Source organism: Astatotilapia calliptera, chromosome 3, assembly GCF_900246225.1.
Source record: "Astatotilapia calliptera chromosome 3, fAstCal1.2, whole genome shotgun sequence".
In the NCBI taxonomy this organism is placed as follows: Eukaryota; Metazoa; Chordata; class Actinopteri; order Cichliformes; family Cichlidae; genus Astatotilapia; species Astatotilapia calliptera.
This window is the reverse complement of record NC_039304.1, coordinates 21,289,176-21,305,892: the sequence shown is the minus strand read 5'-3', so window position 1 is coordinate 21,305,892 and position 16,717 is coordinate 21,289,176. Positions and strand designations below refer to the sequence as shown.

General features: G+C 40.4%; 1 protein-coding gene across 1 annotated transcript in view; it reads left to right on the top strand.

The window, feature by feature from the left end:
* LOC113013600 (poly [ADP-ribose] polymerase 14-like) overlaps positions 1-11,568 on the top strand; it is a 26,079-nt gene extending 14,511 nt beyond the window's left edge. Inside the window, exons 10-11 of the mRNA XM_026154627.1 lie at positions 635-815; positions 11,187-11,568. Coding sequence (XP_026010412.1) covers positions 635-815; positions 11,187-11,479 — 474 coding nt within the window. The 3' untranslated portion in view covers positions 11,480-11,568. The remainder of the gene's footprint in view (positions 1-634; positions 816-11,186) is intronic.
* Positions 11,569-16,717: the final 5,149 nt, after the last annotated feature.

Sequence of the window (16,717 nt, the reverse complement as noted above, 5' to 3'; positions counted from 1 at the left end):
AGGCGAGGCTGCCGGACACTGGCGCCACTGGGCCCTCTGACCACCACCAGTAGGCAGCGGGTGAAGTGTCTTGCCCAAGGACACAACGACCAAGACTGTCGGAGCCGGGGCTCGAACCGGCAACCTTCCGATTACAAGACGAACTGCCAACTCTTGAGCCACGATCGCCCCGTCGCTCAAACAAGTTACAAGAAATCACATAATGTCACATTTTATTAAAAAAACTAATTTCCCCATTCAAAAGATATAATTTATTTATTTAAATTGTATTAATTAATTAATTAATTAATGTATTTGGGATTGTAGGAGGATTTTAGTTTCAGTCCACTATATCTCTGTAGTCCAATATATTGATGATCTTCATAATTTTCTCAGAAACAATACAAAGAAAGATATTACAATACAGTTGTAAAACCTGCCTGCAAGTCATTGTGTTTTCAGTTTCTCAGATTTGCAGTATTAAAGTAATTAATTGATCGCTGATGACAACACAAAATCTTCTCATACCTGGGATGCACGCCTCGATTTAAGGCCCACATAATATAAGTATAAAACTACCCGTCAGATGTAATTAATATCCTTGATTACCTTGTTTGGCAGCTTGTTGATCCTTTGGCCTTGTTCTTTCTGCCAGATTGAGCGTTTGCAGAACGTTCACCTGTGTCGTGCCTATGAAGCACAGAAGAAGCACATTTCTGATAAGAATGCACACGAGGGAGGAGCAGGGGAGAAACTTCTGTACCACGGGACGACCCAGGACAATTGTTACTCCATAATGAAAACTGGATTCAACAGGCGCTTTGCTGGGCAAAATGGTGAGTGTTTTTATAGTCTACAATTACAGAACATATTAGCATTTATCTCCTAAGGTTTTGAAAAGTACCAAATGCAAACTGTCAGTGCCAACAACTTGCATAACATGTTTTAACCAAAGTCAACACTGGAGTCTTCTTACATTTGCACAAATATTTTCAAAGCACTGAACAAGTAGAACAAGGAGAGTAGAGCTACAATTAAATGTGGAAAGAAAAAAAAACATTGTCTTTACACTAACAGGTTTTCTGTTTCAGGGCATAATAAAAGTAACCTGGTCCTTAGCAGTCTAGTCTTAAAATTAAGTAAATAAAACCCCGGTTGATAGGGAAACATGATATATTAAGTTTCATTATTCTTTTAATAAAAATTAAGCAAAAGGGGGAGCCAGTGTATGAAAACTAAAGTGTCCCCTTAAGAAAACATCTTTATAAAAGCAGGAGTTTTGGCATTCTACTGATCTAGAGCATTCAGGTGTGTGTCAACATAATACCACAATTTTCCTAGGAGTGGACATCCAAGCAAAGTTGCCCCAAGGTCAGGACCTTGCAATGCTCAAAGAAATTGTGAAACACCCGAGAGCTACATCTCAGACTCTACAGGCATCAGTTAGCATGTTAAAATAAAGTTCATCTCTATGCTATGAGATTAGAGACAATCTTGCCTAAAATGATTCATTCAGACCAGAATGGCTTTATCCAAGGGAGGCAGGGGTTTCACAATATACGGAGGGTCATGAATATCATTTATGAGAAAAAAGAGACCAGAGACAATGCGTTAATCTCAATGGATGCGGAAAAAGCCTTTGACAGGATCGGATGGCCATTCTTATTTGAAGTTTTGAAAAAGTTTGGTATTGGAAATATATTTTTTAAATGGATTCAGTTGATATACTCCAACCCTCAAGCAGAGATTTTAACTAATGGTCTTTTTTCCGCACCATTCAGGTTATATCGTGGAACTAGACAAGGGTGCCCCTTGTCACCTCTCTTGTTCACCTTGGCAATTGAGCCTCTTGCAATGGCAATTCGGAATCATAAAAACATATCAGGAATTAAAGTAGGCAATGCTGACCACCGTATTGCCCTATATGCAGATGATGTGATCCTGTTCTGCACTAATTTAAACAAATCAATACCATCCATATTAAGTCTCATTAATACATTTAGTACATTTCCAGGTTATAAAATAAATTTTGATAAATCCGAAATATTATTTTTGAATAAAAATGAACGACAATATCCTCCAATCAATACTCCCTTTCTGCTATCTAAACATGGGTTTACTTATCTGGGTGTGAAATTAACTCACACAATTGAAAATATTCTGGCATCCAATTATAATTCCTTAACGACGTCAGTTACTGCACTTCTAAACAGATGGATGAAACTACCTATATCTTTAATTGGTCGTATTAATATACTAAAAATGTCAATTTTGCCAAAATATCTTTACCTTTTTCAATCAATACCTCTCTCTCCACCAAACTCTTTCTTCTTAGATTTGCAAAAACTATTCCGAAACTTTATTTGGAATAACAGAAGACCAAGACTCAGAATCTCATTATTATACCTCCCTTATGAAAGAGGAGGTTTACAACTTCCAAATTTAAAGTGGTACTTCTGGGCTGCTCAAATCAGAGCGGCAATGTTTTATTTTGTTAATGAGTTAATTCCAGTGTGGGTTTCTATGGAGTCTACAGAAATCAAAATTCCCCCTAACTTATATCTTTACTCAGCCGACAGGAAGACACTAAATAAGCAAACTAAGAACCCCTTTCTAAAAACACTATAATGATCTGGTTTGAAATACATAACTACTTGGGAGAAATGATACAACTGTCTAGGTTTACTCCGATATTTGGAAATAACAACTTTCTTCCTGGTAGGGCGGATGCAGGTTTTAAATTTTGGTTCGATCAAGGTATAAGAAAAGTGTCTGATATATTTAGGAATAATACTCTTATGTCTTTTGAACAACTCAGAAGTACTTTTTCTATTCCTGCCAAACATTTTTTTAAATTTCTTCAATTAAGAAATTTTGTCTTAACCACACAAGGTAACAGCTTAAAAATCCCCACCTACTCCTCTCTAGAGAACACAGTTATAAAGGATCTAAATGGGAGAGGCCAAGTTTCTCCATTGTACAAATTATTTATGGAAAATTCCAAAGAATCAACACAGTCTATTTTAGAGGCTTGGAGGAATGATTTGCAAATGAACATATCTGATGATGAGTGGTATAAATCATGCTCCTTGGCCCAGAGTCAGACAATTAATGTGCAATCTCGGCTACTTCAATATAAATGGTTAACAAGACAATATATTACTCTGTCAAAAATGCATCATTTTAACTCAAACATCCCAGACACCTGTATTAAGTGTGGAGTGGACAGGGGCACTTTATTTCACTGTATATGGGAGTGTCCACATGTGAAAAATGTTTGGGAAAAGGTAATAAATCTGTTGAGTCAAATTATTGGTGATGTGATTCCACTTCATCCTAAAATATATATTTTAAATATATACCCGAATAATTTTGTACCTGCTGCAAACAATAGAGCTCTGTTAATGATTGGACTTTTGGAAGCCAAGCGCTGTATTGCTATGTGTTGGAAAAATCAAAAAATATGTGGACTATCTCAATGGCTTAATGGACTGACATCTATACTATCTATGGAGAAAATAACTTATACATTAAGGAATAAACTGGACAAGTTTTGGGCGATATGGTCTAAATTCTACGACTTTCTGGAGAGCTGCAAAGTATACACTGTGGACTTAACAGCCTGAAACGCTAACTTGATTTGTATATCTGTCCTTCCCTTTTGTTATGGTTTTCTTTGTTTTTGTTTCTATTATTATGTTGTTTCTGTTTCTGTTGTTGTTGTTGTTGTTGTGGTGGTTTTGTTTTTATTTATTTATTTTATTTTATTTTTACTTTATTATTTTTTTATTTTTTTATTTAATTTTATTATTTTTTTTTTGCTCACGGTGCATCATGTAAAACCGGTTAAAACCAATAAATAAATGTTTAAAAAAAAAAGTTCATCTCTGTACAGCTAGAAAACAACTGAAAGAGTATGGCTTGTTTGGAAGGGTTGTATTTTTTAGTGCAGATACAAGACTAGTGCACCTTACAGTCATTCAGTTGACCATGAACGCCTCTGTTCTAGAGAGTCTAATGGGAGGCTATCTGTCTGACAGCTAAAGCATATCCAAACTGGATCATGCAGCAGGATAATGATCCCAAGCACAGCAAATCTACAACAGAATGGCTGAAGAAAAAGTCCTGCAATGGCCCAGTGTCCTTACTCAAATGCTGTGGTGGGACCTTGGGAGAGCTGTTCATAAATAAATTCCTGCAAACCTCAATGACCTGAAACAACGCAGTAAAGAAGAAGGGGGCTGAAATTTCTCCATAACAATGTGCAAGACTGATAAAATCACACAAGAAATGATTACTTGAAACTATTACTACTTAAGATGGTTTAATTATTAAGGTATTGAGTCGTAGGGTCTTAGTTTTTCATACACTGCTTCTGCATTTTGGTTTAGTTTATTTTAAACAAAATTTACTATCCTGTATGAGACTTAACAGATTTTTTACCTTATGAAGTGGTACGTGAGAAAAAACACTTTGTATTAATAGTTTTTTTACTCCATCAGTCCATCGATGCGTTATCCAAAGCGTTGGTTGGCATGAGCAACCAACTTTGTGAACACCATAACACAAAAATGAGGCGACATAAGATTTTCAAATCGATATCATAGGTGTCTCTATTAAAAATCTTGTATGAGTTCAAATCTCAGTGGCCTTGAAGTCAGCACCCCTGTTTCAGTCTTTTTAAAGATGACATTCAGAGTTTTTTCCCAATTTGCATTCAGTGAATTTTCATAATAGTAGTAAGCCTTTCACTGGTTCTGACTACCAGGAAAGAAAATGTTGTCCAACCAAATTGTTTTTAATCCCCCAATGTTTGTAAGGTAATCAGAAGACTGAAATAATGTTTTGGGGAAAAAAAGTTTTTATTTTTAAGATATCACATGCCCATTGTACAGGACATTGGAAGGCCAAACAGGTAAAACTGAACTTTGATGGCAAACAGTTGCTCCCCCCGACCCAAAAAAAGGGGTAAACCTAAGAACAAGTTTAACATCCACAGACCAGCATCACTTTTGATTAGTTCTGTTGTGCTTATTTGGAATGATGCTTTAAAAAGCAATTCCCCTTATTGGAATCACAGAGAAATACCTTGCACTTTGTGCACATCACTTATGTTTTGCTCTTGCAGTTGGATCTGCGACATCTTGATGCATTTGTTTCATGTCCACCATCTCTGGAAGATGGATAGCAACATAGCGTCTCAGAGCTTCATTTGGCTGTGGTTTCCACTTTTGTTTTGGGGGAGTAGAGTCATCTTCACTGTCACTTGCGCTTCCTGCTTGAACCCAAGTAATCAACTCTTCACCAAGGAGCAGCTTGAAGTCGAGGAACTTCAGTGGTTTCTTCCTCCGCAACTGCAAGTCACTTCTATACTGAAGCCACGAGTTGTTTATTTCCAGATTAAAAAAGTGTAGAACTGCACATACTGTCCGAGTGCAAGAGGCCATCCTGTAGAAACTCAACATTCGGTCAACAAGGTCACACTACCCATGTTGATAGTGTACTCAGAAACTGCCAGTGGCTTTGGCACCTGGACAAACTTTTTGTCTTTCTTGGATCATCTTGTGCATGTGTCCTGAGGTTCAATACCATAGGCAGAGGATGCCTCATGAGGGTTCCAGTTCCAGCCAGCCCTTTCATCTTTAGGGTTTCAAGGACGTTAATAGTTGTAAAGAACCTGTCAAAGAACAGGTGGGCTTCTTGGGGAACAGACTCTGCCAAATGAAGAACAGTTTGCTCTCCAATGCCTATTCCTCCTGTATCTTCAAAGGTAGTCTTGCCTTGGTAGACCACAAACTCTAGTTGGTGCGGCTAAGACAAACACCTTCAATCCAGTTGGGCATGACTTGCCTGGTACATACAGGCACACTGGCGCAATTGTTAAACAAAATTTGGCATTGTTTTAAAATTGTCAGATATGCGGATGTAGAACCCACACACAGGACTCTTTGAATGAAGACAGTGCGTTCATTTACAGTGAGGTGAGTGACAAAATGCAGAATATTTTCTTCTGGCGATTATTGTCTCCATTTCCTCTGTTCCCAAAACCTGCGCGTCAGCTCGATCCACCTGTTTCCGTGATTCTGCAGGAAACACTACAAAAGCTGTTGTTCATGACGGGGAAACCACTCTCCAGACCCGGACTTGCAAGTAGACCAGAACACATCACACACACACATGCACACACACAGATGAGGAAACGGGGAACTTGAAGACACATCACCATGGCAAGACACCCAGTGAGGACAGTGGGCCATGACAAAAATACAAACTCAAGATGTACTTTGAATTCCTGCTCCAGAGTGGACACCGACTGGACTGTTCAGCTTGATCTGACTCCTCAATATCTGCTTGCCCTGCCTGAATTTCATCCTCAGAGCTCCCTGAATCATCTTCCTCTGCTTCTTGCTCAAACAATGCATCTTGATCTTCTTCATCAGACAACTCAAGATTTGAGTTTCCCTCAACAATGTGCAATAAAATTCCATATGCTTCTGGTCATTTAAAAAAACAGAAGAAAATGGAGGAAATAACTACAAATGTCCACTACAGAGAACATTTCTTTAAACCAGGGGTCAGCAACCCTAGGCACGCGTGCCACAGTTGGCACGCGAAGGAATAAATGATGTCACGACCATAACTAGACTGGCCATCGGGCATACCGGGCATTTGCTCGGTGGCCCGATGACAGTGTAAACAATGAAAGGTGGTGGATTGGCCAGATGCTGGCTGGTGTGTAAAAATAACTCAGTTGTTTGGTGGTGGCATCGTGGAGCTTCCACAGATTCAGTAACATTAACAAGTGGTGGAGGCCAGATGAGGGAGAGGGGAGGCAGGAGGAGGAGAGACCCGAGGCGGTGAACTGAACTTCAGGTAAGAAGTTATGACCTGCAGTCTATCTGGGTCAGATATAAACCAAGTTTAGGTGGAGTTTATTTTCGTTGTGCTGACTTTTTACAGTCAGTTACAATAACTCGTACTGCATACTAGCTAGCATGATGGATTTTATATACTTCTGGGTGGGTGCTATGATGTTACTGATAGTGAACTTTATTTTATTCATAAGGTTAGTTAGTAGAGTTGCCAACTGTGTCGTAAAAAACAGAATCGTCCCGTATTGAGAGAAATTATTACGCGTTTCGTGTTGAGCTGAGAAGGGACGCAGTTTGTCCCGGACTTCATCTAGGATGAAAAAGACACAAAGGTGGATTTATTCTGTCGTTACGCTGCACAGCTGCCTCTTCTTCTCTCATTCTCTCCCCTCTCTCTCCTGTTTCTACTTTAATCGTGAAACTGATCAATGATCAGCTGATCGGCTTTACTCTCTTGTTTGTTTATCGCCCACTTTGCGCCAGAAAGAGGAAACCAGCGGATGTCGCACTAAACAACAGCAGCACGTTTAAGCTTGATCAGCTGTTGTTAGGATTTATTTAATATTCATTTCTAGTATCAGCTGATGTTTGCTGGAGCCACAGCTGTAAAAGCTGCTGGTCATGATATCGGTTTGTATATCTGGTGAGAGGGAAACATCAACAGCTGAACAGGTGATGGAGAAACAGGTTTATCAGGATCTAGCAAAGTTTTGCCAGGGGGGCCAGGTAGAGCATTAACAGGGAAAGGGGGCACAAAGAAATACTTTTCTTTCTTATTCTCGTTTAAAATGTCTGACTGTTATTAAATAATTATCTGAATCTTACAACCAAATCAGATTTTCTCTCACATAAGTGTCCTCAGGTAGCTGTCTGAATGCTGGACACTCGGAGACCTGTGTCTTTGAGTGGGAGACCAGAGATCACATTAACATGTGTGTCTCTGTATTAACAAACATGCCATATTGGCTTAGTTTATTTTTCTTATCATTGTTGTGAGGAGACCATATATAGCATTTGTATTTTCTGTTGTACAGTCCATTTGCTGTTATGGAGTTCTTGTTATGGATGAAAAGTCTTTTTTCTTTTGTCTTTTTTTGTTTCAAAATAGCTGATAACTATTCACTGATAGCTGCCAACATCTGCAAACAAATAGAAATCTATAAAGTGGTTCTGTATTGTGTGTAACTGTTCATATAGAGCGTTATTAAATTTATTGATAATGCAATCATATGGCACGCTGACTTCTGAGGAAATTTTAAATGGCACTCGCCATCAGAAAGGTTGCCTACCCCTGCTTTAAACACTTCAATACTATCCTTAATTAAAGTAAAATTAGCATACTATGCTTTAATGTGTTATTATTAAGGGACTTATCTAAAATATGTTAACAACATTTATAGTCAAAAATTGCTCCACCACAACCACCCACACATGCAGGACCTTGGAGTAGGGGTATGTCACCAGGGTGCAGAGGAGGCTACCCCCCCCCCCCCCCCCCCCCCCTCTGTCCCCTTCTGGCTGCCTCTGCCTCAATTTTATCCCACAACTTAGACATTCACATTACTCACACTCTCATTACACATACATATAGGATCTTGGGGGTGGGCACGATACACGGAGTCCAAATTACCATCAGGGTGTACACCTCACCCCTGGCATCATTGCCCACCTCTCAATTTTAAATACACGTAGACATTGAGGGCTAACAGGAGGGACTATGCGCTTACCTGCTGCTCTCTGGCAGGTAGCTCCATGCCCTCCTGGGTTTTAAATGCACCTTAGAACACACATGCATCAACACTACAATGAGCGGGTGGAGGGAGGTTTGGAGTCTTCTCTCACCCCCATTCTCTGCGGCCTGCTGGAGCGGGGGGGCTAGGAGGAGGAGTTGGCCGTCCGACTGCGGTCTGGAGTGTGGGGCCTCCCTGCTGCTACGGAGTCGGGGCGGTCTGCCTCCCCCCACCGCAGGGAAAAGGGTAACACCACCTGGGTCTGGGTGCAGTTCCCCCCTCCAGGGGCAAGGGTACCTAGACCCGGTTCGTAGAGTACGCTTGGGGAGTGTGATCGTGTGTACAGCGTCTCTTTATGTCTGTCTCCACGTTGGTTGAGTGTGGAGTAAGTGCATATGAGAGCATGAGGGTGGGAATGGATGTTTGTATATGTGTGTGCCTGTATGTCTGTGTCTATATGTCAGGTTGGGTATCAGACGCCACCTCTCTGGGGACATCTCAGGCCCTCCAAGGTTTGGAGGCCTATCTCCACCCACCACCACTTCCCCTGCCAGTGGCGGACTCCCTCAGGTGTCGGTGCGTTGGTGGTTCTTTGTGTCTGGGGGTGGGCGTCCGGGTACACACCGGCTCACTCCTTGGCGGCCGCTTATCGGGGCCTGGAGCCTGGGGCTCGCTCGGGCCACTTCGGAGGTGGGGTGCCCCCGGCCTCTCGGCCGGGGGCTCGGTCACTCAGGCACAGCTGGCTGCCGGCGGAGCTCACGGGCGCGTTACTGCAACTCCCCCTGGCTTCTCCTCCGCGGCTGCTGAGTGAGCCCTCATCTGGGACTCTCCTCAGCTCTTACTGGGACAGTGGCGCGGCTGCCCCTCTGTTGGTCTTCCTTGGTCTCTTGTGTTCTGGGGGCCTCTGGATGTCTGGAGTTTTGATCTCCTCCATACCTGCTTCATACCCTGGAGGACGGGGCTGTGGCCCCCCCCACACTCCCTAGCAGATCGTTACATGGAGAAACCTTTGGAATGCAAGCATGCTGATCCACACAGGTGTACACACGGGTGTACACACGAGTATTCACAGACGCGGACTACAGCTTTCTTGGCTGCTGCCTCAAAGCACATTGTGCGCTGTCTGTCTTGCGTGCTGCACAATATCGTTTATTATTTAGTATCTACTGATATCTACTGCTAGCTAGTTTATTGGGATGGTGCCGTTTTTTTTATTATGTTGCTCTTTGTTGTTTGCTTTCTCTTCTGTTTTTTTTCTCCATACAGGTGACCCAGGTGTTTTTTTTTTTTTTGTTTGTTTGTTTGTTTTTTTCTTTCTTCCCCCCTTTCTCACCATCTCTTCTCCCCTTTGGTTTTCTTTCTCTCCCTCTCTTTCTTTCATTCTTTCTCCCTGTCCTATCCCCCAGTCATGTCTGTCCCGTTTGTAGCAACTGAAAATAAAATAAATTCATAATTGTAATAAAGGTCAATCAAATGGACCAATATGGCAAGGCCATGATGATCCACTTGGTAAAATAAATCCGCTTGGCATCTTTCTTGGCCTTAAGACAACAATTCTGATGGCTAAAGATCCAAACAGGACAAAAAAATAAAAAAAAAAATAAAAAAAATTGCTCAATAAAATGTTTTATGCACTTACTTTTTTTTCTTCCCATAAAATGTGCTTGTAGTAATGGCCGTCATGTTCCTTGATGAAAAAACTAAAGTTCCCAAAGCCTCACCTCTTTACATTTGGTATCATTGGAAAGCCCTAAATGTGCTCTGTAAATACCAAAAGGAGGTAATTCTGTAGTATGTAGTGGATGGGAGATATTCAGGTTTAGAAATGTCCTCTACAGAGGACAAATTTGTATTGCTGATGGTCAGGGGGATATGGATGTAAGTACAACTGTATGGAATTTTTGGGCCAGAGCACAATTTGATAAGAGAAGTGTTAAAGGATGTTCCACGCTTCAGAAAACTGACTCTTAAGGTGCATAGATTTAAGTGTTAATTACAGTATTTGTTACTAGTTACCAATGAGGAGAGTTAATGTGTTTAATGAAACCTTTGACAAGTAACAGGCAGTCAACTATAACCACTGTTTGGTCCTGCATACTGTCATGACAATGCAGGTAAGAATACACTGTGATTACGCGCACATAAGAATGAATAAATTATTTTCATGTCTGGTGACATTGGTGTTTGAAGGATGACATGGAAGGCAGGGATTTGTTTTTTGTGTTTTTTCTTTTTACACTGTTAAGCATTTGTAGCTTTAGCGACACATGAAACCTGGGGGCTTAAGTGTCGGTGGGGTTTTAAGTGATTGTGAAGATGTTTTCAGGTCTAGTACAATAACAGCACTTGATTCCTTATCAGGTTGAAAGATGTTTTTGTGTTCCTGTCAATTAACAGTGTAGTTAAAACACATGGTGAAAGATATGAAAGTAACAGTATGAACTAGTAATTCTCTGTTCTACAGCTTGTACTTCCAGGGTATTTGTGACACCTAAAGAATCTACTGCCAGGAGGCTGAGGGGTATCATGTAATTAATGTTGCAAGTCACTACAGTGTAAATAGGATCACCTATTGCTAATTTTGTTTTTTTCTTTTCACACTCAGCAACTTCATATGGTCGCGGGACCTACTTTGCTGTAAAAGCCAACTACTCAGCCCACCCCACCTACTCCAAGCCAGCTGCTGATGGTTCTCAGTTAATGTTCGTCGCCCGAGTCCTCACAGGCGTCTACACTCTAGGCCAAAAGGATATGATGGTGCCTCCACCTCGAAACCCCCAGCAGCCTCACGACCGTTACGACAGCGTGGTAGACAGAATGTATAAACCCAGCATGTATGTTGTGTTTCATGACAACCAAGCGTACCCTGACTACCTCATCACATTCAAGGGAGAGTAAAGGAAAAGTGTTTTCCACTGTTTACAAAGGAAGGTGTCTTAAAAAACCCCAAATAATAATATAAAACTTATATATGTACATTTGAAACTACAGACAATTATATTTAATGAAATGAAATTAAGTATTGAATTATATCTGATTTTAAACTCGTGGAGTAAGTCCATTCCTTAGTACTTCCCAGTTTAGTTTCATGTTATTTTGTATCGTTGTCATCTTTTGTCAGCAATAAAGCTGTATTTTGAGTTCAGTCCTGTTTTCCTGTGAGTTGGCGTTTGGGTCCTATTTCCTGCCTGCCACACAGCCAGTTCATGACAGAATTAGCTAAACAGTAACTGCTTCTGATTGAATGAAATGACAAGTCCTGAGAACCAGCCTTTTATGGCCTCATTTATGGCCTCTGTAATGGACATTTGTTTTTAGTCAATATCTTTTGACCTCTTTGAGCTACCCTATTAAGTCCTGATGTACTAAATAGAGGACATCCTGGGCTTTCCATTGATATCTCATGTGTTTGGATTGTCTCTATTACTTCTAAAGAGGAAGAAAATCACCAAAAAAGGTCAATGGGAAGAGTCTCTTATTCTCGGTTCTCAGATGGATATGTATATAAACACTGGAAACATATTACAAGATTATGCAGTTTTAAATCTTTTATATAGTTGACATTTGCATCATATATCTTCACTTTGTAAAGTATAAAGCACTTAGAATCACATATAATTAATCTGAGAACTTGTCACAATACCATAATAAAGATTTATTGAATGATAGTCTGGTCCATGCTTAAAAAAGGGGAAAAATTAGAGTAGGTGGGTGATCAACATTCAAAAGGAAACTGTGAATTTTTAATTGAATACTTGTAACCAGAGATGGGCAGTAACGCGTTATACGTAATGTGTTACAGTGGTCCCTTTTTTGTCGCAGGAGTTCTAAAAATAATCTGCGATAGGTGAAATCCACAAAGTAGCCAACTTTATTTTTTACAATTATTATAGATGTTTTAAGGCTGTAAAACCTCTCACTACACACTTTATACACTTTTCTCAGACAGGCATGGACATTTTCACACTTCTCTTGTTTAAACACTCTCAAAGTTCAAACCTTAATAGAAAAATAACAAAGATCAGACCCTGTTTTCAGGTCCAGAACATGGGAATAAAGCATTAATGAATCAATGGTACAGAAGTAGAGGAAGCAAGAAGAATGAGTCGAGTAAAGTTTGACTCTTCTGACTGTTTTGTTTCGCTTAATGCGTCGTATAATGCAGTCTACCTTATGGTCCGAAAAATACGGTTACTTCTACCTTCCTTCAGCATGTCCAGAAGCAAGGGCGTAGATTTGGCATGGACGGAAGGAACATGTCCCCATTAATATCCAGCGATTATTGAATTGTCCCCACCAATAATTTGATCTCTTCGAGTAAAGAAAAACAAACCCGATAGAAAGAAAAAAAAAACGATCTGTCAACGTCTCATTCACCCAGCGGTTACAGGCTATACTAAGCTTTGGCCCACATCAGTCTAAAATTGTATGTAACCATGAATAGCGTGTTTTGGAAACTAACTGCACAGCAGGCAGCACTATTAGTTATCTCAGTCTCCCAGAGCATTTCTAATTTTGATTGAAACTGTCACAGAAAACGGCAGCGTCGAGTAAGCCAGGATATTAGATATTAGATACAGAGGCTGTTAGAATTATATGTCTAACGTTAAAATGTCGGTGACACAATAATTTCATCCTAATGGTACTGACATATTCATAGGGTTAATTTTTGAGACAAAATATCATGAGGTAGTCATGATTTTGCAAATATCCACCTTGTAGTGCAGTTTGCACAAATTGTTTTAAAAATGCACTCACGCTACAAACATTACTGATGAGTCAAGATCTGCACAAATTGACAGCACTGAAGCAGCTCCACATTTTATTCTTATTGTCATGTATGTCCTATTTGTCAGGTGACAGAAGAACCAACACAAAGCTCAGAGAGCAATGGTGATACAAGATTACAGGTGAAGTTGGATGATGACTTGTTGGTTCATGACTATTTGAAGCACATGTGTGACTGCATGTATTTGGAATGTCTCACTGTTATTTATCAGGTGACAGAGGCAGCTCTGCCATGTTGTAGCTCAGACAGAGGCGAGGTCACAGGTGACTGACTGATGATTTGGTGCTATAGTTTAAATAGTATTTATTATCATGACAGTTGTTAGGCTGCTGATGTAAACTGATTCATTAGTGTACATTTGACAGAGAATCTGAATTGACATGTCTCACTTTTTATATGGCACGAATCAATGTGTTATTTTATCAGGTGGCAATATGTCCTAGTGCAGTTAGAGAGGAAGAGCCAGGGCCAAAGCTGAGGCACATCAAGCACAGAATAATATTCATCTTAGATGAGTAGTTTTATGTACAAAAACCACCAGGTCATTCAGTGTTCCCTTAGTGCTAATGTATAAGAGATGTTGGTGTACTATAACTGAAGTAATGTTGTTAAGTCCTTAAAGTCATATTCTTTTATTGTCATGACTGTATTTGAAGCTATTTTTATTTTTGTATGATACCTGATTTATATGGATTATGGCTGAAGTAAACTAAAGTCTAAAATACTTAGTCAGTCATTTGTTTAATAGTAATTTAACATTATGTAATTTACATATAAAACTATGAATTGTAATTTTAAATGGTTTAAAAGCATGTAGAATAGCATATGTATATGTAGCATATGAGGAATATGATTAGGTTTGAGACTTTTTCAGAGATTTACAGCGGGACCTGGGTGGTCCGTCGGAATGCCATTCACTCACTTGATGGATAAAGTGAGACAGAGTAAGAAACTGGGCTAACAGAGAGACAGACTGACATGGGGACAGGAAGTGAGTGAGAGGCAGGTGGAAGGGTTTGATTAGAGTGTGACGTGAGAAGGGACTGCCTTGACACAGGGACAGATAGTGAATTGACTCCAACTGGAGGGCGGGGGGTGATACTGCAGGTCACCACCTGACATGTAGAGGTAATCCACACATGGGCCAGCACCGGACCACCATTGTGTCTCCAACTGGCTTTGTGCTGGCCCATGTGTGGGCCACCTCTGGTAAACCTGATCTGAGCCGTCATTCTTTGCGGTATGTGGGCCATGTGTAAGCACATTGTGTGGGCCATATCCAGGCCATACCAATTTTGCTATGTGGGTTGTAGTTTGTTTTTCTTTTTAAATTATTGTCACACTGTTAAAATATTGTCTATAAGCTGATATATTTTTGTTAGCTGTGGGGTTCAGGACCAGTTAAGTTTCACTGTTTATTCTTGTGACCTGTGTGCAGTGGGGTCTGGTAGTTTCAACACTGACATACTTTGTAGAGTTATATTAAGATGTGACAAGTTGAATGAACTGCTCTATACCCTAGAACATACCCCAAAGCAAACCTTTACACTACACACACACACATACACTAACGTCAGCATTCCCAACTTCAAGGTCCTCCCCACGGCTCTGCACATGACCCTAATGGAAAATTGCAAAGCAAACATAAATAAGTTCAGGATTTGGTGGGCTCCCAGTCAGCTTTCCTAGTGTGTGGTGACTTCACTGGCCCACTTCTGGACCTAGCAGCCTAAGACAGGGATTTTTGCATGTTTATAACTGTGGTTTATAGCTAATAGCTATTATAGCTAAAACAAACAAACAAACAAACATTGGACTGATTCAGCAGACTTCAGATCTCTTGTTAAAACCTTATATATTGTGAGGTTGAAATTGTTAAATATTGTCATTGTGTTATTAAGTTTGTAAGAATGATCAAAGACATTCTTCTGTTTCTGTTGACCTCCCCAGCCTGTATTTTATTATAGGCACATCCTATGTGAAGGTTCTGTTTTCTTGTTTAGTAAGCTTCCTGCTTTTATGACCCTTTTGTGGGCAGGAGGTCACACAAACGCACCCCCAAACACACACACTCACATGCATACACACACACACACACACACACACACACACACACACACACACACAGATGGTCACACATACATGCATACACACACACACACACACACACACACACACACACACAGATGGTCACACATACATGCATACACACACACACACACACACACACACAGACACACACACACATAGACACACGTGCTTACACGTGCACACATATACACACATAGTACCTTGTCTTTTAGAACCATAGGGGGGGTTTACAGTGGGTGGTGCTTGTGTGTACTGTAACTGTTTCCAATAAAAGGCGGCAAGCAGAAGCTGGTTCTTCGAAGTGGTCTGACCGAGGGCAGGAGGGCTGCTCTAAGGTCCTTCTCTTGCGTCTTGCTTCCTTGTCGTGGGAATAAGTCTCTAAACCAGCAGGGCCTGTGGAAGCGTAGACCCAACATATATAACTGTGACTGCTCACCGAAGAGCATATTTTTATGAAAATCTTCTTCATGAGGTAAAAATTCATCATAATAATATAATAATAATAAACTTTATTTATAAAGCACACTTAAAAACCAAGGGTATGCCAAGGTGCTTAACAAGTAAAATAGAGTATAGGAGCCAAAAAGAAGTCCAGCTGTCATATCCTGTATTCGTGAATCCCTCCCCAATCTGGTCAGCGATTTGCTGATGGTAAATATGTCTATTGCTGCACAAAATGAGCATTAGCAAACTTAAGCAAACAATTAACCATTAGCACTAAACACAACAGCTGAAACTGGGCTATGCTATACATTAATGAAGCAGCTCAGCCATGGAAACCCATGCCATGACGCTCCCAGTGCACAGTTTTTGTGCTGATATTAACCTCAGTTGGGGGTTTGGAGCCCTGCAGTTAATAGCTTTCAGGCACTATCAGCATCTGTACTCGGCAGCCCCACTCTGTAGGTATACATGTTCTCACACTTTGTGGCTGAGGTGCTGTGGTTCCTAAATGTTTCCACTTTGAAAAAAAAACACCTCTTTGAGGTGATAGTGGAATTTGTACAAGTAAAGAAATGTCACAAACGAACCTGTTGGCATGGTGACATCCTGTCACAGCACCATGCTCACTTCAGTGGCCTCTTTAGAGCGACCCAAGAACTATTTCTTTCACAAATGTTTATAAAGACAGACTGCACAGCTAGGCGTTTGATTTGTACACCTGTGGCAATGAGACTGAAAACGCCAGAATTTAAAGATTACGAGGTGCGGCCCAATTAAAGTGAATGTAAGAAAAACAGACAAAACATAAAGTT